At 38.3% G+C, this 25,606-nt stretch overlaps 1 protein-coding gene across 1 annotated transcript in view; it reads left to right on the top strand.

Annotated features, from left to right (window-relative positions):
* The first annotated feature begins 351 nt into the window (after positions 1 to 351).
* The window catches only part of nxph4 (neurexophilin 4), a 36,731-nt gene continuing 11,476 nt past the window's right edge, over positions 352 to 25,606 (top strand). The window contains exon 1 of the mRNA XM_079460814.1: positions 352 to 674. Coding sequence (XP_079316940.1) covers positions 426 to 674 — 249 coding nt within the window. The 5' untranslated portion in view covers positions 352 to 425. The remainder of the gene's footprint in view (positions 675 to 25,606) is intronic.

Here is a 25,606-nt window from a genome sequence, read left to right as displayed (position 1 = left end):
GCTCAGTTTATTCTATGCCAAAATGTATATTAGTTACATCATGGTTTGTGTTTAACCTGTTTTATGATACAGGACAACTTTCACTGGATGCAAATTAAGCGTAACGCATAAGATCCCACGACTACAACTTTTGCCACAGTCCGTGTTGAAACTACCCGCGCGCTTCTAATAAAAGCCGAACTGGGGGTCGTTTGACCTGTTGGCATCCACGATCGATATTCGCTCATTCAGAGTGAAGGCGAGAGAGAGAAGGGGTCTGAACACAAGTCTACACTGAGCGTGCGCCCGGCGCGCCAGAGAGAGAGAACGCAACACCCTTTCTTTATAAAAACACCAAACGGAGGCGGTAATGAGGACATTAGACGCGAACGCCAGCTGACAGCAGAAGTTGCCGCACTAACTTTTCACCTTCAAGCCGCGAATGGATGTGCGCTTCACTAATGAGAAGAGCTGAGCTGCCCTGCCTCCTAACTAAGACAATCCACGTTGGGTTATCGTCAAGCGGACAGTTAAAGCACTTGCCTCGCACCCGTTCCGCTTCCTCGGATGTTTTTCGCCTGGTGATTCGTGCCGGTGTGTGTCCACTCCACGGGACTAGTGTTCTCGTGAACAAAGGTGCGATGAGGCTGATCTGCTGGTGCGTTCTGCTGTTCATCCAATGGATCCTACGACAGGTATGAAGAATCCATTTATGAAGTGTGACAAAATGCGTCTTACGGAAATGTAACTGCATGGGGATTTCTATAAACTTGTAGATTTAAGATACTCGCCGTATCAGCAGATTCATATCAGAGGGTGGCAAAGCAACTGCGTGTTAATATATTCTGTCAATAATAACAAGGTGCGAAAATCTGCAGAATTATTCCAGGTGAGGAAGATTATGAGCCATGCAGAACATCTGCGATGCGCCTTGCACTGTTAGTTAAACGCAACTTTAAAGTTAGTATTATTAGCAGACGCTTTTCTTTTGAAAATATTTGCATATTTATTTAACGTGCGCAATGTTGACTTAACTCAAGTTTAATTGTGATTGTGTGTAAGATGAATCTGTTTTTGGGGAGGGTGCAGTTTAAATACATTATTTAAAAAAAATTACTTTTACAGTGCTATGTAAATATCATTTATCTTTATAACCGTAATGATCATTCCGCCACAGAGTTGCATGGTTGTTGTGTTTTATAAGGAATAATTGGTGTAATATAGATTACACATAACAGCCCTTCTTTTCATCTTAATGTGTGCAGTGACCTAATATAAAGAGTGATACATTATTTTCTTTTTAAATGTTTCCATTATGCAAAATTTTTACTTTAGGAAGAGTCACAGAAATAAGGCAGTTAACGTGACTGTAAGGGATGTGTGTGTGCTACCTGAATTTACAGAAGTTTCATCATCTGGTGTTGTAATAACAGAAACATATCCTTAATCCTTCTGACTGTCTGGAGACGTAGCTGTTTGACTTGAAAGCATTTTTGTCCCGAAAAGATTACGCTTTTCCTGTTTGTCATCCGGTTCGACATCACTTTTCTTCAAACAAAGACATCTTACAGACATCTTACAACACATTCCATGTGGAATCAGATATCTCACTGTATGGACCGGTTTATTTGAAGACACCTTGAAAACAAAATTAAGGAGACAAGTACAGTTTATTAGGGTTTTTATAAGCCAAGCGCCATCTTATTGATGATTCCATTACCTCCCACTGTAACTGTGATCATGTCATAATGACCCAACAGTAAATCTCAGCCATGCATCACGGCTTTTGTCCCGCCATGCACACGGCACAGAAATATAGCTTGAATCTTTTACGGTTGAGGGGTTCGTTTTTATTCACGTCTGTATTCCGTTCTTCACTGGTGCAATATAATCTCATATTTAATGTGACTCGTTTTTAGAAATCTTAATTCTTTATGTGCCTACGCTGAGTGATTATTAGGGCATATTTTACTTTGGATTTCATTTTTACTATAGTGTACGTCTGTTCATGTGAGAACGACTCGGCTCTTTAGTCTTAAGAGTTTGTTCCCATTACGCAACTTTATTTGTATGAGATGGGCGTACGAGTGCCTTTGAATTGTAGATATTGTATTTTGATTGTAAGGGCGCTCGGCGGAGCCGTGTTAGAGCATGTCGAAATGAGTCCTGTCTTATCTGCTCCTAATAAATGGATCTAATTTACAAAGCTGTATTCAAAAAGTTGCACCAGCAGAGGGTTCTCAGCCGCCCCGTTAAAAAGCCCAAACCCTTGCTTGTGTAACCAATCATATTAATGCTAAAAGCACTGAATCCAGCCACAGCACAGATTTGATTTCTCAATTTAATCTGTGATTGTATGATATAGAAAATCACAGTGTGCTCTTAATAAACAGTGCTGGTCATGTTTTTAAACAATGGTTTGTCGGAATGCTTTTTCTTTATTGTCTTTATTTGGCTTTTTAAAATACCAGTGACCTTTCACAGTGTGATTTGTGTTATTTGTCCTGATACCTGTCTCTGATGGACAGGTGGAAGGCTCTGCGGGTGATTATATTTTGTAGTTGTGATGGTAGCAGAAAGCCTCATGATGGTATAAGTTGATGCATACTGAAGATGTCATTGTGCATACGTGGGTGTTGGATAACTCGCATTGCATGCCCCTCACACCGTACATTATGCATTCACTTGCATGCATTGAAAAGGGAACTGCAGAGTAAGATCATAATATAACATTATATTAAGAGACGTTATTTGCTGTTTCTTGTTTGTGTAGTAAAGGTTGTATGTTTATTCACTCGGTGTGTCAGTTAATTCATTGTGTCTTGAGGTTAACTGAACGTGTTCTTGTGGACTGTAGGTCGCAGTTTTTTTAACAGAGACAGGAAAACAGTTCAGTTGTGTTGCATTTACAGCTTTATTTGGATTTCTCATCTGATTTACAACAGTGTTTGACAAAGACACTTTACCATAAGATTGTATTCGTTAACATTAACAACGAATGATCTATCCTTTATATGTCTTGTAAATATTAGTTGATTCAAATACAATTTTTCATTGTCTGTTCATGTTAGTTTGTTGTGCATTGTCTAATGTTAATACATACAAGATTGTCAGTTCTTCGTATGTAGTTAACTAATGTTACCAAATGCAACCTTATTGAAAAGTGTCCACACAAAGTGGAACACAGTTACTGACAATGAGAACTAACTCCATGTGTAATATACTGTTATTTGCAATGGGTCAAAAAATAAAAGTTTTTTAATTTAATATGTATAGGTATGTTTTTTTTTTTCTGTGAACAATATTTATTCCGAATTTCCTTAAAAATATTTGCATTTATTTGCAGAAAACAAAAAATGGAGAAACAGGTTTAACAGAAAAGAAGCTTTGTCATTTTCAAGAACTCCAATACTACTTAGAAATAAGTTTAAATTCACTTTTAAGCAATGCGACAGAATTATTTGTAATTAGGAAATAAGTGATATTCACATCACAAATCACGGTTTTCTTGTGTCTTATCGTGCTGTCTTTCACATTGCTTTTGGGGACTTTATGTCACTCCTTTATGTCATTTTGATGAAATTCAACAAACACTGGACTGGAATGACCACAACATCTAAAAATGCTGATTAAATGGAAATGTGGAATGTTCTCTTCGTTTTTTCTGCGGCTGCATATGTGATTTATGTAATATGTAATGAAAATTTTATGGAAAAAACATATTTTTATGATTTCTGATTCTTGAATTAGACACAGTTTTATTTGGAATAAGATTACAATCATAAAGGACATTTGTAAAACATGAATTTCTTTCCTCTCAACATAGCTAACTCATGTCAGAGTTGTGCTTTAGTGTCATTTCAGTTGTGTTGTGTTTGATCGCGTTGACATCACATCTGCCAACAGACGTTTTAAATATATATACATGTGGTGCTCTCCGCTTGCGTGATGCCCAGACAAACACGGATAACTGGTTTCTTGCGTTCATTACGTGATTTATTGAACATGCACTTCATTCATAAATAAGGGCAAGTGATATAAACGGCTGATCTCGTCAGCTCTTGGTAAAACATTTTTTTAAAGACGTGAAAAATGTAGACATGAATAATGATGGTTTTGTTTACAACCCCTCTTCAAGGGATGCCTGCCCAAGGTCTTTCCCGGCGACCACTTTATTCATCAGACGTCCTGTCAGCTTGACCGATGATGCAGAACGAGAAAAACAGTTCGGAAGATCTCCTCAGCTCACCTGTGCCGCCTCACCTTTAACACACATAGTCAGAGGAACCAATCTAATACTCAATTCTGCGCTAACTACCCAATCATGGGACACCAATTACTTCAGTCCGCCCACCAGCTGCCTGGTCCAGCAGATGTATCATATTTTTCTGAGGAGGTAGATCAAATCTCCCAAGGCAATCTGAGCGAGAGAGCAGAAGCACTGGGCTCGACATCAGACCGTCCTCGGAGTGCCAGGAACGTCCTCGGCCAGCTGCCGCTCTGCCCGGCGAGGGCCCGGCTCACTCCTGCATCGCTGTGTCGAGTCCAGCCGACACGGCGAGATGCGTGTGAGCCACGGGCTTTGGATTTATTTATGGTGATGTTGATCTCCGTGCACCTTTTCGGCTCAGGCACTGATCCAACAAAACATCTTGATACAGCTGCGTTGAGAAAGAGTGACACTAGTTCACCCAAAACAAAAGTTTCTGTTAGCATTTATTTCAACTTTAATGAGGATTTTTACTTCTGCATGAGACCTACACTGCAGGCAACGCGCCGGTTTTCATTTAATGGCATTGTCCTCATCGACAGGCAATGGCCAATAGGCCTCAGTGTCCACAGGTGTGTTGCTTGTGTAACCAAGACAAGAGCCGAAGAAGAAGCGGTTCGTTGTGTACGCTGTTTGAGAAGCATTTAGCAGTGATAGCGGCAAGTAAACCTTTGCAGCTTGTGTTGTGATATACAGAAAAACACGTAATTTATTTAGATAATTCATTCGGAAATGCGAATGAGTAAACCTGACGCTATCGCATATTTACCTGAAGGGAGGGGTTCAAGCAGACCAATGACAGAGGTCTGCGTCGCATTGACTTGCTGTTACATTTTAGGAGAGATGTGCGTCAGGTTACGCCGTGGGGTATAGAGTAGAGTACGCGTCTCTGCGTAGGCTACCGCGTAGGTCCGACGCAGAAGTAAAAATCACACTTCCTTCTGTGGAACACAAACAAAGATATTTTGAGAAAACGGTGGTTGTGCGTCAATACAAAGTTGTTTGGTTATCAATGTTCTTCGAAACACCTTCTTTTGGGTTGTTCAGAAGAAAGTCATACAGGTATGAAATCTTAAATAAAGATGAATAAATGATCCAAGAACATTCATTTTTATGAGAGTGTACTCTCGAAATTTCCAAATGTCATTGAGATATATAGAATTTCATGTGGTAAAACCTGTATTGGACGTTCTCAATCGTGGCTCCTTAGATTATTTTTACACAGCTTTGCCGACCCAAACGTTAAGCAGGTTTATCGCAGCGCATGCACCGATGTGTCAAAAGTCACGGCACACGCCACGTAATGGATGATACTGTTGTCAGATTGTTCCTTTCCTGGCTCGAGCCTCTTGCGCATTACATCTTCCAGACAAAAAGGGAGGAGATGCTAATAGATTATAATGTCTAAATGGGAATCAATTTGGAAATATTCCCAGCCACTCGCCCAGCCTACAAACAAGCCGTGCTCGTCTGCGCTTTGCTCAAGACATTACATCTGCTCTGAAGCTGCTTGACGAAACAATTTATAAGCATTTAAAGTTGTTGACGTACAGTTTAGCTGATGTTTTAAATAAAGCGGTCAGCTGCAATACAAGCTACTAGGACGACATTTGTCATCTCAATGATTTTTTGGTTGTTGAGTAGTCAACACGATAAAATGTGCAGTGAATATTGCCGAACCCCAAACTGCTGTGGAACAAAAAAGAAAAGGTTAAGGTTCTGTGTCTAGGTGGATGCTGTCAGGACGGTTACAGAGAGTAACAATTGCTATGCAATTACCGGCGCTGAGATTCTGCCAGAATGACGAGAGCGCATAAAGACTTTTACTCCAGCCTGATTGAGAGGCATTAAAGTGGGCGTTCTCAAACCGTGCGGCCCACTCGATTTTACTTTTTCGATCTTTGGCTTTCAGGGAGAGTAACAAATGCGGTGAAGTGAGGGTCTCAACAAGATGCTGACGTTGATTTGAGTCTTTGTGTCTGCTTTGCATGTGATAATAAAGCCACCGGGAGAAAAGACGAAGAAGTGAGGGGGTGAGGTGAGACAACGGTGGGCCGCGGACTAGAGACACGTCCGAGGAAGTGTGATGTGATGAAAGAGAAAGAAAGATGATGAAGTCTGCGATGGTCAGTCCAAATTAAGATCGCGTCGCTGCCCTAGTTAGGAAGTCATTAGAGATACGAGCGGATTGGCATGAATGTGTTTTCCTTTTTAACACACGCACCCTCGCAAGCAGGAATATAGTTCACATCAGCAGGGATGCACGATGTCCCTGAAACGCTGTACCGTGCGCGGCCTTGTCCATAAATGTGCATCATGGTGCTAAAACTCAATGTGAAGTTTGTCATTGCCTTGCATTCGTGCAATCTTTTCGTGCCTATGCCTGTTGTGTAGATAGGACTGCTGGAAAAGTGCATTCATATAAGATAATCTCATGGCAATTCATAAGTATTTAGATGTAGAGGATTTGTATGAATTCGTTCGATCTCGTTTGTACGTTTCAGTGCCGTCTGCTTTCAAGGCAGTTATGTTTCACTTTCCTTGCTTTCTTCTAATAATCATACGCTTTTGTGCATTACACATCATAAGAATTCATACATATTAGCCACCAGGCTGGTTAAGAAGTCGGCCTGTGCGTGCCCTTGTTTGCAAGCGTTTGAGTTTCTCTCGGTTACTCTGCGGCGGTCGGACGGACGGACCTCTGTGCTGGTTGTGATTAATAACAGCACACCTGCGGTAGATATATGACTGTGGATTTTGTGCGTGTAATGAAATATTATGGAGTAATCCGAATGATGTTCAACACTGTAATACGAGTGTGCTCAGGGTCAGAGCGGCGCGCACCGACTCAACATCAAGGATTAGTTTTTATCATTTTTTTAATATCTCTCCCATGGCTTGTAATGCATTAATTTAGACACACATTGAATTTATTGGAAAGAGGGGTGGGGGGGAGGCAATGGTCTATTTTCTGGAAATAATGATCTGGGTGTGTAGGCAGTGCCTGTGGACAAAAAAAGAAAAGTATAATAATAATGACAAATAGAAGGATGAAAATCGGCCCCAAATCCTGCCGACGTACACGAGTATCAAGCTTTTATTAAAAATTTTAATATCAAAGCCCTTGTACCACCCGAATCAAATAATAATTTGAAAGGAGGATGAATAAAAGGGGACGCAAGAAGAGAAGAAGTGTTGACATTGTGTCGTTTGAGAGAGAATTGACGGTCTGAATCCTCGGCAGCTCCACATGGGACTGTTATTCAGCAGAGGTGGGCATCTTTTTAATATTGGCTGCTATATTTAAGGAGGTATTAAAGGTTATTCAGGTCAAGAAAGAAGAAAAACTCCCACATTTACTTTTTTATGAAATCAAAATTGGAGTTTTGTGACTTCTAGTTTACCTCTGTTCTCATCTTAATGCTAAAGTTCTCATGCACATTCTTTACTTCAAGGCCTCCCCATTGCCCACAACAATATTTGAGGCAATTTCTACCCAACGAAATAATCTAATGCTTGGCACAACTGAAAAGATGTGTATAACTATAATTGTAATCTTATTTTCGTGCTTATTTAAAATCATTTTAAGTCTTCACGATGCCCCGTTGGAAGTTTGGTGAGGACCTTGGATAAGACACTCAACATTTTCTTCTCCACAAAAATAGACCAATAATGATTCATCTGCAGGGGATGTTTTTATGTTTGTGCTCTCTAAAAAAATCTCTCTAGAATGAGAGTGCCTTCACAGAAAATGAGTTTATTCGAGTATGATAGCATTTCTTTTACTTTCAGTCCAATTTTTACATTCTTCTGAGAAATATACTTTATGTACCAATCAGAAGGACTAGTTGTGTATTCTTAAGTTTACTACTATTACAATGAAAGTATCCTGCACTTTTATGAACCAAAATGTAATGTAGTGCACGGAAAAACGTGTAAATGAATTTAAAGTGCTCTATTTGTACGCACTAGTTTTGTACTTAATGTACAAAAAACGAGTCTTGAGTACTTTTAAAGATAATCTTAAAGGTATATTTCACCCAAAAATGAAAATTCGGTCATCATTTACTCACCCTGTATAAATGTCTTTGTTCTGCTAAACACAAAGGAAGATATTTGGAATAATGTGAGTAACCAAACAGATCTCATCCCCCATTGACTCCCATGTATTTTCCCTACTTATTTATTCTTGTTTGCTCGCTGACATTCTTCCAAATATCTTCATTTGTGTTGTTAACAGAACAAAGAAATGAAAACAGGTTCATAGCAACCTAAGGGCAAGTAAATAATGGCAACATTTAATTTTTCGGTGTATTCAATTGTGCTATTTTGAGACACCATGAATAGAAGTACTAAAGACTATATTTTTTGTATATTAAGTACAAACTCAATGTGTATAGAGAATAATAAAGCACTTTAAGTACACTTACAGAAATGTATTTTAGTGCACTGTACCTGGGCAATTTATTATTGAAATAGTATTGAATTGAATTTGAATTTATTGGACAGTTACAAGTATAGCATGTACTAGTACTTATTATATAAAATATACTTAAAAACACAATTTGGTTATTGAAATGAAGTATACTAGATCTATTAATACGATGCTAATATGATCTACCTATACTTGTAAGGCCACCTTGATTCCATTTACCTTTCAAATAGCAGAAGCATCATGTTATAGCTAATATCCAAAGATTTCTACCTTAGGATCTTCCATGTGTTTCACATGCTGGGATTACGGCATCAGGAATTAAAAGTATTCTTCTTTAACAATCATCTTATACTCAGTAGAATGTGATTCTGGTATTGAACTGATTTTCCTAGCAGAATGTTTTTGTTTCTCACATACGAGAAGACAAGCAACGCAAGTTCACTGTCTTTGCACCTCCATCTCTCTCTTTAACATCATCACTTCACCTCCTCTCTCCTCTTTGAAGCCAAAGTCTTACTCCGGGCATCGCTGCTGCCCCTGATTAAAATGGAGCCCTCGTCGGAATAATATATGTGAGGCGAATGCCGTGTCTTTGGACCCGAGCCCTAAAGTTTGTGTGAGTGTGTGTGTGCGTTTGGGCATGAAGCGCTGGCTCTAGTGGCTATCTTGAAGTTATCTGAGCCCTGAAGACTGTGCGTTTGTGTGTGTGTGTGTTTTGAGGCCTTTGGTGGCTAAACTTGGATGGCAGACAGCAGAGAGTGTTGAATAATATAGACGCTCAGCTTGGGTTATTCTTAATTAGACCGAAGGCTGCATCACTCTCCTTTAACTTCATCCAAGTTGACCCAGAGGAGAATCTGTTTGTTGAGGTCAGCGACACACACACAAACACAAACACACGCACATAAATCCTGTCTAACATCTCGCATTGTGACATGTCTCAAGTGCTTTACTTCAGACTGCGCACTTTGTGAGACAGAAGGCATTCTAGAGAAATGTATTTGAACTTTTCAATTCTGACTTTTTTCAGATTTTCTGGGATGTTTAGTAGATATATGTTCAATAAAAAAGACTCATCAAATCGTCACCTTGGAATTATAAGGTTCTGTCTGACATTTTTGTAAAAATTAAGTTATTCACTTACTCACATTCCTTGACAATTTATTTAAACAATATGATATTTTAAGCTAAATTTCTCAAGACATGCAGATATAAAACCTGTTTTAAGGTACATGAAATAACCTGCAAATGTTTAAACATGGCAATAGAAAGGAAAAACGTATATGGATTGCAGCCTTATTCTCAAATCTTTAAACGAATATTTTTAATATTAATGATGTTGTTTAATTATTTAATATTTATATTATTATGTTTGTTTACTTTTGCAGAATAAGCAATTGACCTACACTGTCTATACCAGGGATATCACAAATGGCAAAAATCAAGATGATGATATTATCGTGATACCTTTTAAAAAAAAATTAAGAAGTTAACAAAATATAACACCTAGTCATATTAAACTAATCTATCATTCAAATTCATGTTTAGTTTTGATCATTTTGTGGTCAATATATCACACTGAATATGCATGTGAATGAAGGCAGAGAGAGAGACAACGAGTTTTTAAACATTAACATTTGTAATGAATAGTTTATGATATAATATGTCATGTGAAGAATGAACACAATATCGTTAACCGTGGTTTTAATATCAGGGTTATTGACAGTACCGTTATTTTGCCAGTCTGTACTTGTCTTTCATTTTTAACAATAGTAGATCAGCCGTGCTAAAGCTAAAATTAGTTATGGCGCTGTTTTCCTCTGCAAAATTGTTGACATAAATGCAATGGATGTATGTGGCCATTTTGTCTTGTCAGCTCCATGTTTTCATTAAGAATTGGCAATTTATAAAAGTAAGTTGCCTTTTTACTTTATCTAGTATTATAAATGCTAGAATGTCCTGCGTGAACTGCCCTTATAAGACAGAAGCTTATGTTGACCTTAGACAGCAGTGCAGGAGTTGGAACAGATAATATTTGTGAGCGTGTTGCTTGTGTTTTGGCGAAAACAATCATGTTGATAATTGATTCTTGCATCAGCCGTATTTACTGGCCAACGTTTAACAACAATCCTCACGGCCTCAATAACTGATCTCACATAAAAACATCCTCCAAACGCAGTGAAGATTGCCGGTGTTGTGAAAGCAGTCCATATGTTCTGTCTCTGCTCACACCCAGTGCAAGCGCTTCCCTGAAAATTCCACATGTGTTTGTGTCTGCGTATTACAGCTGGGGTGCAATGAGGACAAGGATAAAACAGTAAAACCTTTCGAAAACAAATCAAACTAAATATTGACAATGCAGCCTCATACGTCAATCAAAACCACAGTGTTGCATTTAGGGGTCATAGTGTTTTTTTGCTGTTATAATTTATCTTATATTAAACCAAGAAGGGTGTATGATATGTATTTGTAGGAGAGTAAATTAAATGTGTGCGTATTTACACTTCTTGGAACGTTTATTTGACAGTCAATATTAAATACAGATATAAGATACAGTAACTTTAGATTTTACATGCTTTATATATTGCTATTCTATTCAGTCCAGTTGTACAACAAAAGTATGAACAATGGCTTCTCTGGCACAGTTTAGGGAATGAGGTTATTGGTTCAAATCCTCATAAACCTTAATCTGAGTGTCTTTATACTGGTTTAAAATATAATCTGAGATTAAAAAGAAACCATGTTTATCACAATACAACATAACTAACCAACAATAGTAACCAGTCATTTTGTGGATAAATACAAGATTCCATTCTGTAAGCTAAAATGAATTCATCTTTTAACGTGCTTGCTAAATCCTTTGTGTGTTAAACATTGATTTGGTTTTAAACCACCAATACAGCAATACAGTAAGTAAACGTCCTCATCTAATCCACATCTGTGCTTGACAAAAGAAATATTGGCAGATCAAATTTTATTTATTAAAACCCCTCAACTGCAGTGGTTGTTTGACTGGCGATTTCGATTTCACTACATCAACAACTAGGTGTTTCATTTTATTCACACTACAAAAGCAAACATGACTACCTAAATTATTAGCACTGAATTCAAACATTCAGAAGAGGATTGACAATCTTGTCATTTTGAGAAATACAGTGGAATACTCGTATTTACAGAAGTTGCATCGAGCACTTTGGCATCTTGAAGTGATGTCAATGGTGCCGCCATATTGGAAAGGCCAAAGGTGCTTATTACAAATTCAAGTGAATGGGGGGCTGTGTTTTATCTGTAAAAAACACATTTACATTTAAACAAATGTTACATTTACATTATAAAAAAATTATAATATGAACATAGTACAGAAATAACGTTTTTGTACTACACATAGATCATTGAAATCAATTAAGAAATGTAAACTTTTTTAATAATCCACAAAAGCAGCAGTTCCCCGATTACTTTAATGTTTATAGGACACTGTTGCTCTCCCCATTTGGCAGCAAATGAGACGTTTATGTATGTCTATGGTCTCATCCACGTGGTAGGAACATTATTTAAAGACCGTAGTTCCAGTGGGAACTATTAAAGCTGTGCACTAATTAGTGAATGTCCAGAAGGTCTGAGAACAAGGGAGTTGTATTCATACAAATGAGTAAACAAAGATCCAGAAGGGAGCAAAGGAGTTTGCAATACTTATCAGAGCTGCCCTGGAGAGAGAGAGAGAGAGAGAGAGAGAGAGAGAGGACAATGTTTGAAATACCATCCTACCCGGCATGTAATGATGACAAAGATTAAGGCCACATTTACACTGCTGGTCTCTATGCCCAATTTCCGATCCTTTGACTATATCTGATTTTTGTCCCGCCTTTTTTCACTTTCTTCAGACATGCCTCCCATGCGACGTTCGTGTTTATATTAGTCTCTCACCCAAAAGTCTCTAGCACCGTGCATTGCCCAGCGAATGTTGCATGGAGTTCTGTTACTTCATCTGATCAAGCAGCAATTCATTTGACCAAAAAAGCTAAAGCGTTTTTTTATGCTGCCATATCTTAAAGACGGCTGTAATGCTTGGTGGTGGAACCAATTTGACCAAAAGGAATGGGTACAAAATCTCTAGCTTTGACTTATTATGCCGGCGGTAACATGCACGTCTGTGTCTATTTCAAACTGCAACGGCTGTTTTTATACATCCAATCAATTTGCAAGCCACGCCCACTCATTTGCTCATTTGAAATTCCTTTTCACTCGGTAATGGATCAGAATACGAAAGTAAAAACGATAACAAATTCCGTTTCACAGGGACTTTAAATGGAAGACCTGTATTTTGATGTTCGTGACAGTGAAGCTGTCTAGACAACAACGGCCGTTTCGTCTTAGTATGTACCAGTGCATGCATACATGTTTGCTACCCACTAAAATCTATATACTTTTCCATAACAAAATCAGTACATACTTTAAGGGCAAGTTGAGATGCGGCACATAAGAGCCTGTAAGTTTTACCCTCGAGTATGATCAACTCTTTTGTGATTTACATATAATAACGTTGCTGCTGTTGTTGTTGGGCAGAAGTTATTAATTATGTGTCTGCTTACAGATACGCACCGTGAACAGACAACCATTAAAATAAATGATGACCCGTCCTTCAAATAAACTCCATTAGAGAGACAGTCAACACGCAAAAAGGCACATTTAAGAACGGCCGGTCTTTCTCTTCCCGTGACCTCTGGTCTTCAGAGGAGCTTATAAACGCTAGAAATTAGATCATGCGGTTTCACCGCTAGAGAAAGAGAGACAAAATTAAAAACATCCAAAAAATGAAATAAAGATGAGTGCTGTGTCGGGGCTCAGCCGATGGAATATAAAAGACAGAGTATGAAATATATATACCGCACGGGAGGCAAAGTGAATGCTAAGCCTGATGTACCTGCAGTCTGAGGCCTCGGCTGACGCTGGAAAGATCAAGCCCTCTCAATCCTCACCTCCTCCATGCATATCGCTCTGTCTCTCACCACGGCAACAACAGAGAGCCAATGAAACCGACACCCAATTTTAATAAGATTCCCAGTTTTTTCCAGCTGCTGTAATGCTTTTATTATTGCACATTTACTGGCGGATGAAGTGTATTGATCACAAGGCCACGAGGAAAAGAGACGATAAAACTATGCGTGTGCTTTTGATGCATAAAGGTTCGCAGGTGTGCATGGTTGGATAAACCCTGTGCATTTCTCTCGAATCGCTGTGTTGAGGGTAACATTTCTTATAGTGTTATGTGCGATTAAAGATGTGCCTTTATTGTGTTCTTTTTGTTTAAATGAATTTCACTAAATGGACATGCTACATTGGAATCATGTAGACAACTCTCTACACTCCAGAAGTTTAGTCTAGACCGTTTCTAATGTTTACAGTTCATGTAAAAATCATGTAAAAATAAGGAGAAGAGGCCGTGATAATGGAAGAATTATGTGGAGGTTCCCCTCATCTGCTTTTCTGTGGACAGAGATGTTTCAGTCATTGATCCGGAGCTTTTAGAAAACAAACCAACTAAAAGTGTTTATATGGATGCTCTTACGCAAACGGAATACTTAAAAATGAATGATTTACCAGTGTCTGATATCAAAAAGAACTCCAAAAACATTTGAGATGAAACAGAGTTGAAACGTCTGATTGTCTGTATTGGTATCGTTGGATATTTTTGTTTATATACAAGTTTATGTTAAACCGATATTAGAAAAGGAATAAAGCTTGTTCTGACAGCAAAAAGCACAATCATGTGTTCAGGTTTAACTTGTCACACTTGATATGAGATTCACTTTGTGGATTTGTAGCAATCAGGTACAAATAATCCAGTGAAAAGCAGAGATTACATGGAACATGTTTGATTCCTGAAAGAAATTATAATTCTGATGTACACGCTGTTCTAATCTTTAAACCTCGATCTGTCTCTGTACTGACTGTAAGGTGTCAGTTGTGCTACACATCTGCACACCTTGTGTTTTCCAAATCAAAAAACAAATATTTTCTTACTTTCTGGATTTACACACATATTAATATAGCACACGGTATAGGGTAGAATCTAAAATCTGAGAATATTACAATAAGCCGATCAAGCATTTTCAGTTCATTTGTATGATGGCCAAGCATTACACGTGGTGCATTGTGGGATTGATAGTATACACCTGTTGGGAGGTGTTTGAAAAGTTAAACACATTTTTGTTACTTGCAAGTGAGGAGTAATGACATATTGAAGAGGCTTGTTTAAGTTTCTTTGGAAATCGCTTCACTAGACATCTATTTACCTTCATTCATGCACATTTACGTGTGATAAAACATGTGTGCAGAATTGTCATGCTAGTAGTTTGATGGACAGAAAACAGTTTAAAGTCCCAGTGAAATAAAAAATCACAATGCCTATTTTTTCATGAAATATCGCAGCATTTATTGTAAATAGTTTATCAATGTGGGTCATTGTCTTTTTAAAATCCGTGTGCCTCATAATCTTCTGTTAAATCTGAAATTCCTCTCCCTCCTGACTATCCATCTTAAATGACGTATGATATACGGCTCCTCCCCTTCAGCAGTCAGTCTGCTGCCTGTTCCATTTCAAAACATATATAAAAACGATCGCAACTTCCGGTTCAAGGGGACTTTAATGCAAACATTAAAAAAACATTAAAACTCTTATTTTGACTCATGTTTTGTTAGAATATAAATAGAATATTTCACCATATTGAGTATATTTACAAATGACAATAACTTTAATAATAAATGTCGATCTCATAGATGTATATGTGTGCTGTGTATACATACCTACGTACAGGTATTCTGTATAATTATATATATATATATATATATATATATAAAACCATACTGACACATGACAACACATCATGCAGAGTCACAAAACATCTAAAAACATATTCATATGTGTGTATATACTGTATACATATGAATATATGTGTTTAGATGTTTTGTGACACTCTGGATGATGAGCTGTCACTCTGGGTTCTTACGTGTCAGTATTGACGGATGTGTTTTTTATAATTAGCAGGTGATGTCAGTAAAACTGCTGTCTCTGCGTCTTTCTGTATACACCTCATGAAGAACTTGAAATGCTTACATTTGAATTTCCTGCAACTGCCTTAAAATGAGTCTTTCACTCACACATTGCGATTTCTTTATTACTGGTGTGTACAATGTTATTGCTGGGAAAACAGGGTTTTCACTGATTTTCTCCTAGATAGAGATAAAGAGTCAATGTTTTTATAGAAACCCATTTAATACTATACAGGTCATTTTTATTGTGCCTTACTGTACTACTAAGTTATTCACAAAAAGAACAGTCAAATTATTTTTTGTTCTATTGTGCATTGTGTAGACTAAAGAAAAAAATATATTGTATATTATGTCCCCACATATTGAAATATTTATATACATAAATATATATATACAATATAGTAAACCTATTGAAATGTACCCATATTTTGCACTTAGATATAATGCTTTCAAGGAGTAGTTTTGTTTTTGTCTTTTCTTCTGACATCATGACATCCTCAGAGCGTAAATGTATCTTTCAGTGTTTATGAGTATTTCATGTTTACAGTTGGCGTGGTCAATGTTTAAAAGACTAAGTAATAATTAAATCCAATACATTTTTTGTTATGCTTTGCAATATATTAAGGCACACCATAAATGGTTTCTGATCAAATGAACGATTTTGTAAAAATCCTGAAATCCAGAAGGACCAAAGTCTGTCTATGGGTGTGATGTGTAACTATGAGGAGAGAGAGAGTAATGATGTTACCATGTGTCTTCTGAAGGTCACCATTCTGTAGCAGTGCATTGTGGGAAATTGCCCCAGTCGGAATGGATGCGTATTTTGTCTTTGACTTTGGCCGAGAATTTAATAGTCCTGTAACTCTCCCTGCAAAGTACCCATTGGCCTTCTGACCAGACGCGTTCTTGCTTTCTTTCTTTCTTTCTTTCTTTCTTTCTTTCTTTCTTTCTTTCTCTCGACATTGTAAAAATGCCTTTAAGGAAGTGAAACTTCACAGCTGCGTAGTTCCTGTATTTGTGTATGTGTTTGTCTCAGTAGGAGGCTGTAACCCGTCCTGATGTTGACCTGTCCTGCTTTAATGTCTCACAGCTTGTTAGCAGTGACATCTCCTGAACAGTTCCCAAAACACACACACATCCATCTGCTCTCATTCCAACACATTACTAATGTCCATATTTCACCCAACACAAGTTAGCGTTCGTGTGTGTTCTATTTAAAGCTAATGTACTACGTATATTTATATCTTTGACACTCATTACTATTTACGCATCACGATCAATTCGCGTCCCTTTTATTCATTCATTTATATGCCCCCAACTCTGAGCTCGAATCACTTTGAATGACAAGTAGTCTTCACACGAGCAGAAGAATCATCAAGTGTTCCAGATGCTGACACTGGAGTCGCACGTTCTCACCGTTTACTTTTAATAATCCGTATTGGTCCTCTCTTCCAGAGAGACAAAACACCAGCGTTATTTGCCCAGGGCACAGTAAACATTCATTTAGCTACATGTGACTCTCGTATCTCGCGTTTATATCTCTCAGACGTGCTGTTTTGATAAACATTGACGGCAAGCTGAACGTGTGTCCTGTGGCTTTGTAATCAGTGAATCTAAGCGGACGGCAATACCTCACATATCCAGACACCATTAAGTATAACGGTATGTCGCCTCGGGCCCCGCCGGCACTATTTCATCTGTAACTGAGCTGCAGATGTGACTGTCACGTTTTTTATCCTCTGAATAATGCCGGCCCTCGTTTTAAAGCAGTGGGTGAGTTTTTCTTGTATTTGTCTGGCATGTCTAAAGGTATGATGTGTGTTATTTGTGTGTGTTTATTGTGCCGCCAGCTGTCGGAACTCACGGCCGTATCCCGCAGGTAGAGTAACCTGAGCTGTGATGCTACAACCGCCCATCTGGCACACAAACACACACACAACCAATGTTTTTAAACGTTTGCTTAGCAAATCATATTTCTTTTTTGAAATATATTAAAAACATTCATTTTAATTTGATAAAATCTACTTTTTAAATACAATTTTAAAAGTTTTATTTTGAATGCAATGCATTGTTAATTCTGATTCCGATCCTTGAATTTATGCATTTCACCCCTAACGTTATAATAGTCTCAGTCAATATTTTTTCTAAGTTGTACGTGTGAGTGTTGGCATGTAAAACAAGCTTGGGATAATAATTGAAGTAGTTTTTTTAATAGATTCAACCATAAACATATTTTAATACAAATAAAATCCAGACAGATCAAGGTTTTTTCAAATAGTCGCTGTCCTTCTAAAATTCCTTCGAATTAGGTTTTCATGAAATGGAAAAAACACTATACTTTTAAAAAGTTCACAAGCATTTTTTGTTTTTATTGGTTAGATACTTGCAAAACCCAGTCAAACGTAAATTGTGACTTCATTGTCAAAAATAAAGATCCTGAAATATGGAGATACGAGGTTTCAGAAACAAAAATCGAAATTTTGCCCAACCTTGCAAATAGCGAAATGGTTATTTATCGATATAATATTGTATACAATGAGTTAAGTGTTTTTCTATGCTGTGTTCTAGACAAAAAAAGGCACAATTCTATATTTATTTGTACTCGTACCTCGCAGAAAGATTACCGCACGACACGTTTCACATCGTCTGTTTCATGTCGTCATCTTTGTATCTTTGCCTTCTGTGTTGAATCTTTCCGTTGTTTAGAATCGCAGTCACATGTTCAGACACATACATGCTGTTACACAACACGAATGCAGATTTGTGCATTGACATCTTTCATACGGCCCGACGAGAATATAAAGACAGAAATAACAGAAACATCCCTAACAGCATCGTCCTCATTTATCTCCCACCGTGTTGTCTTTCTCAGCGTTGGATTGATGACATTGGATGGGTGTTGTGTAGGAATACATTCGGTTATCAGCAGAATTGGCCGAAGATAGCAGATGGCGCGCGTACTACGCTCAGCCAGGGGTCCGCGCGCTTCGTCCTTGAAGAACGCTCACAAATCAGCAACTTGAGGCGGGGAGGAAAAGTTCTCGTAATGATACTGTGAATATTCGTTAGAGTGTGCTCACTGAAGGTGGAGATGTTGATGAATGGGTTTCAGGTGAGTATTGATCCGGAGTGGAATTGTGCTTCTGTTTTATGTATTTTTGTGCACCGAAATCACTCCGGGGAGGGGGGCTTAGTCAGATGTTGACCCTGCTATTTTTCATTGGATGAGGATTGTGATAACAGGCACACACACACAGATCAGTATGGTGGGTTCAAGGTTCACCTACCGCTGTGTTCCAATTACTTCAGTGATTTATGTGTTGTGTGTGTGCGGCCGGATTTAAATGCTCATGCAAAACACACATCAAGGCTTGGATGATGCACAAAACATGAACTATAATAGTTTGTTCGTCTTTTGCACTCACAGACAGGCCTAACCTCTAGACTCGGCTCTCTGGAGCAGACAGGGCATTGTTAGCGTGCCAGCGTATATCGCTCAATACGTCTCTGACAGCGACTTCACTCTCTTGCTAATGAGGGCGCGAGGAACCGGCCTCCCGACTGCAACTCCCTGACAAACCTGACACCTCTCTTTCTGTGATTTGTCATCGTCCCTTCATAGTTCTCGGCTCGCGTCGCTCCTCTAACTCTCCAGATTTTCCTCCAACCGCCCGGCACCCTCCACATCTCTCCTCTGCATTTCCCGTGGGCACGTTTCCCTCCCCTCCTCTTTTCATTATGTAGATGCTCTCCGCTCGGCGCGGCGGCGGCTGTCTGCGTTGCCTATATTCCTTTTTTATTTCGTATATTTTTCTGTTGATTTCTCTCGCAGCAGGAGTAGAGAGGGCATCAATCACAGCCACTTAGTGTCGCTCATCTTAAAGACGGGATACTTCTCCTCCTCACCCCACGCACCCATCTGAATTTAAAAACTCACTCAATACATAAATCTGCGAAGGGCTCGGTCGCCCGTTGGCAATCTGACTCAAATATATGTTTACACGTTTACAAATGAGGAAGGCGCCCGAGCGCCGTCACTTCTTATTCGTGCCGGTCCGGGCGGCGTGCCGGCGGAGGCTCGGAGCACCAGACTGGCGGTGGTGCAGTTCTTATTTAGATGAATGATTAAAGTTACGGCCCAGCTAGAACTCTCCGCCCAGCGCTGTTATTTGAAGAAGAATGTAGGAGCTGTCATCTTTTGATGCATCGCTCACCGTCCTGCATGCAAACGGGACGCCCCCCCTCCCTACACACACACACGTACCGTCTGCACGAGTAGAGTAGGCCTGTACTCTGCAAGTGATGCCACGAAATTTTGTAATGTAATATCTCGAAATCGCTGTTTTGCAGTGTAGATCATTTAGATACGATGTGCATTTCCAACACTATCTTATGGAAAATCGTAACTATTTTATGAGTAATGAAACATACCTTTAGTCTACTTTTAATGTACTTAGAAAAAGACAATTACACTTTATATCTGACTACGTAAGAATCGTAAAGTATGCGTGGTACATGACTTTAAGGGGAAAGAATGGAACTAATGGTTACCTTGTTTTCTAGAGTGAATGTTATCAAGTAAAAGCTGTTTTGCCTTTTGTTTATATTCATATTTAGATACTGTATATCGGCTTCCAATGTTAAAGAAGTATCGGTTATTCTTGTCGGCCAGATTTAACATATCGTGCCAGTTACCTCAGGTGAAGCGTGCCTCTGCTGCCTCCCGCAACCCGTGAAGTCACTCAGGCAGGCACGTCACATTAAATCATATAAACGGTCGGTAATCAAGATCCTTCTGTGTATGGAATCATGGGAATTAAAGTGAACTATCTATTTTTAAAATGAGTGATGCTCTTATGCCTTTATGACCAAAATTAGGACATCCTATATTCAGGTTAAGTTGATAAAATAATGGTTATATGAAATTGTTGTGGGAACCACTTCTCTTTCGCTTCCGTAATTCTGTATGATCATATATCGGCTGGATTTGGGTTTATTAGTCCGTTCAACTTTAGCCACTCTGAACGTGAATTAGAAAATAAGTCTTCATTTCATGTTTTTTAATGTCTTAATATAACACGTTGTCTCAACTAAGTCCAACCAAGAATATTAGTTCAACTGAGCTATTTTTGCTCTTCCAAAGTTTTATTAATTGGCCTTTTTACAGCGTATCCTTCAAAGTGAACACTTAGAAACTAAAAAAGGCGATTGAGACCCAAGTAGTGTTGACATTGCACACTTACAAACATACTATTAGCACATTGATGTTGGTGTACACACCACATAAAGTACATTCAAATACACTTGAACTTGACTTAATTATACTAAATCAAATGAAGTTGAATCATACTTATTTTTTAATAGGGTACGAATTCCCGTGAGATCCGGTTGGTGTTTCTCACACTGAAGGAGTTTGGCAAGATATCATTTACTTTCAGTGAAATTTCTGAATTTCTGCCAGTAGACAAGCTTTTTCTTCAGTCAAATTTGGACACTTGTCTTATAAATAGCTTTGCTTGTTTCTAATGGAATTGCTTTAGTTTTGCGGTGTCATCGCTTGCAGTATACAGTATACAACATAAACGTTCTAGTTTGGTTATGTCACTTTTGTAATAGAACAGAAGCGCACTAGTTTTTCTAGCATACACATTTATTGGTGATTTTAACGGTTGTTTGTTGTATAGTTTGCATGTCTCGCAAGTCTCTCTCTCTCTCTCTCTCTCTGTCTGTCTTGTTTTGTCATTTCTTTCTCGCTCTTCTCTTCTCTCACTCTCTATGTATGATGGATCGCTGTGGGTTTTGTGGAGAGCGATGATCCTGTGGGATGGCCCGTGTGTGGGTGATCTATGGCCCGTGACGTTACTCAGTGCTGGTGGTCGGGAACACTGGAGTAGATTCTCTGGGGCTCTGTGAGGAAGAGAACTAGCATTATCTGTCCTTCAGGACCACAGGGCGAATCGAGCCTCAAACAGAGCTCTCCTGAAAAGCTTCAGCGCTGGACTATGCCCATAAACAACTTCACCAGCATTCTGTTCTTTCTACCATCAAATCAAGTTTCTCGTGAATACACAGAATTATTCTGTAGAGTCTTGCTGTTCACACTTAAGGTCGAATTCTTTAATATTCAATAAAAAATCGACTATGGTATTAAACACGTAACTTGTCCTGCAGTCATAGTCGACCTCAGATCAGAGGGAAGGGATTGAACATTGTGTCAGTAAGCAACCCAGGTGAAAAAAGTGCACTAAAATACACTTAAATGTATTAAAAGTGCACAATTTTTACTTAATATAGCAAAAACAAATTACTTTTTAAGATAAACAAGTGTACTGTACTCAGTTGTGCTATTTTGAGACACTATGAATATAAATACGAGATTTTCAGTATGTTACAAACGTTACGTGTGAAAATAGCACGCTTGAAGAACAAGTACACTTACACAAGTGTACTAAGTGTAATTAAATAAAGTGCACTATTTTTAACCTGGAAAATAGATAAATTGCTTAAAAAGCACCATAGCAATAACTCTGCGATCATCCTAGAAGTGCGGTGCCATGTAAAAATCTAATTTAAGGACTATTATAGCACCATAAACTGTTGTCTTTGCATGCCCGCTGTGCTCAAAGCTTTCTATAAACTCTTATTTCATGAATGTTTAGAATAAAGACTTCCTACATCATGCTGTGATATGATGACAGAAGTGCACAAACCGTACGTAATGAAGTCAAATGGAGCTTTATAGTAAAATTGCGTTTGTAATGACACAGAACAATGTCAGATGAAAGCCCCGCTGGTACTGTTAGCGGTAAACAAAACCATTGTTCCGCAACCATTTGTTTGTTTTTCGGACGGTTTTGCCTGCGCTTTATTTTGCCGAGAATCGTACCCATCATATATATTAGAATAAATAGCTGGTCTAGGATCAGTCTTCTCCATTATGATGAGAGAGGTAAGAGATGAGATGTAATGCGGTCTTTAGTCTCGGCATCATGATGCCTTTATCCTTCACATAACAAAGCGATGGAAAGCTGATCCTCTTCTGACTGTGGTTCACGTTTCAGCAGATGTTATTATAGACACTCTGAGAGGTTAACCGGAAATGTATATGATTATATTATCTCACTGCCTCACACTTTCGATATGTGCACCTGTTTATTAGCTCAACTTTAGATCGCAATCTAATTCTGAGGTTATAAACCAACTCGCACGTCCACGTCAAGCTGTTTAAGGGTCGGTTTGAGCGATGTGTCTCTCCAGTTAGTTACAGAAAGAGAAGTACCTGAACTCAATGAAGACCGGCAAGTATATTATTCAAAAGATTTTTTAACATTTTAGACATAAAACTAAAGACTCTATCATGCATCATAAACGTTAATATCTGATAAAACTGTACTCAATGTTTGCCTTATTTACCTTGTATATTACATTACAATGAAACCCTGAATCCCTAATAGGCTGTAGTTATTCATACTTTGGTTATTAAAAGTTAATATCATTTAAATATCCACTCTTCACTGTATACATATACGTGTGTGTTTGATGATTATAGGCTGTTTGTCAATACGCGTCAAACTTTCTCTCTTCTCTCAAACGTTTTGCCCTAATTAGGAACCAAATCGATATTTTTCCATGCATGTTTTCCTTACAAAATCTGCGGCGTTCAGGATGTCAATAATCTAGAGGGGCCATAAAGGAACTCATGGCTATTTAGTTTCGTTTCTGCTACAGCAAGTCTTCAATTGTGTTTTCCCATAAGAGCATCGCATACAAAAAATAGACACAGATATGATGAGACATACAGTAAAATCAATTCGTATACAACGTGCGCCTCAAATCATTTCATATTGAAATATTTGGACGAGAAATGTTCGAGTTCATGTTGAGATCTTTTCAAACTCTAGAGGGGGAAGAAGATGTTATTGCTCGGAGGTTTGTTTTTCCAAAGCTCAGGAGATTTCATGGCGTTCTTAACTGAAGTCTCGGAAGTTGCTTTCGAGAAATAAAACAGAAACAGATGAAAGTGTAATTGTTGAAACACATGAACGAAGGGTATGGGGCTGTAAAATGAATGCAGAATGTAGAGTAGAGCCCTGCATTTTAGCCACTTGTACGTCTCTTGAAACAAACTAAAAGTTGAATTTGCCAAATAAAAAATGCTCAATTCTTTTCTTAATTAACTTAATAACTACATTGCCATCAAAAAACTAAACTATTTTAATGGCTGCCACAGTTGTAATAGGGCTCTAGGCGGACTCGAGCCGAAAACTCTGAAAGGCTTGTCAGGCCGGGCCGGGCTCGGGCCTGAGCGTCTCCGGCTAGGCCTGGATTTAATGACCGTGCAGGGCTCTATTGTAGAGGCCAAACAATCTGGATTCGTGTAAATTTGATGAGAAATGTTTGAGTTCATACTGTGATCTTCAATAATATTGACTTTCGATTGCAGACTTGACAAATCTGAGCTAAGCTTGTCTCTTCTGACAACTCTAATGACAGACACCTTTGTGAGATTTCTGACTCTTTTTCTCTTGAGAAATATCTGATTTCCATTTGCTCTCCATTTAATCTCATTGATGTCTAGGAGAAATAACCGAGAGATCTGTGATGGATGTTCTTCTCGGTCGAAGCTTCTGATTTTGTGATTTACCTTTTTACTGTATTTAACTTATTGTTGTCTAAAACAGCCATTCGTGATTTTCAACTGATCGAGTAAACTTGTGAACTAGTGTGTTTTAGGAACTCCTGAAACATCATGGTAAAATACACGGTATTTTTACGAATTCTCTGACAGCTCTCCGTACAGAACGCCTTTAGACTCTATACGTCATGAGTAATAAATAATCGCTTTAGCAATGACTGAGCCGAGATAAAAATGAATTGCTTTCATCCAGTTACCCATCATGCCATGAGACCCTGGGCGTCCCTGACAACAGCCAGCATGAGTGATGTCACTCTCCGAGAGTCATTTTTTAAGCTCGTCTTTAGGCTGTTGTAATTACGCTCCTCTGGCTGAATTTCTCCCAGTTTGCATACAGAGGAGCTCCGCAGTACAGCATCTGTATTCTAGATACAAATCTGATTCCGGTGACGGATCACTGGAGCCGTGGAGAATATTTATGATTCATATTTGAACCCACAATGAAACGTCCTATCAGCCCTAAAGTAAACGTACACTTCATATTGTTAGTAAATACATTTAGGAGAGAAGTTAAATTAAAGCTGCAATCTATAATATGTATTTATTACAAATAAACAAAAACAGTTATTGTGCAAGTACATAAAAAATTATAGTTAACTTCGACGAATGAATCTAGTGGGTAATTTTTGTGATGATCTATTGATAGAAATGCAATATAATATACATAGCTATGTCTTCAGAGGTTTATATTGTGCTTACACAATGAAGCGTTATGTTTTTATTACCTTAGAATGAGCTATTTCTATCTACATACACCGCGGGTCCCCTTGCGTTTAATTCGCCGTGTTCTGTCGGGGACGGTGAGGGGTAGACTGAGCGGTTGCAGTTGTATGTACAGTAGATAGATATTACTGACTGGACCTTTAAGTAAATAAATAAATGGAAACGAAGTATCGGCTTCAGTTGAATAAAATGTTTTTTATTATATATTCAACATTGAGTCATTTAGCAGATGCTTTAAACAAAACGACTTACAAACGTGGTGAACAATAAGGAATTGGAACACACATAAGGGCAACAAACAGCAATGAGCAGTAAATATTGCTCATTTTGCTTACCTCATAGCAAATGATATTTTTTAAGAATAGAAAAAGTAGAAAAGAAACCATATATAAGAAAATGATTGTCTCTTTTTTATTTTACTGTAGAAGAATGCAAAATTAAGTCAATAAATAAA

Source organism: Barbatula barbatula (genome assembly GCF_947034865.1).
Source record: "Barbatula barbatula genome assembly, chromosome: 7".
In the NCBI taxonomy this organism is placed as follows: domain Eukaryota; kingdom Metazoa; phylum Chordata; class Actinopteri; order Cypriniformes; family Nemacheilidae; genus Barbatula; species Barbatula barbatula.
Note: the sequence above shows the minus strand (reverse complement) of the source record. Positions and strands in the feature narration are given on the sequence as shown.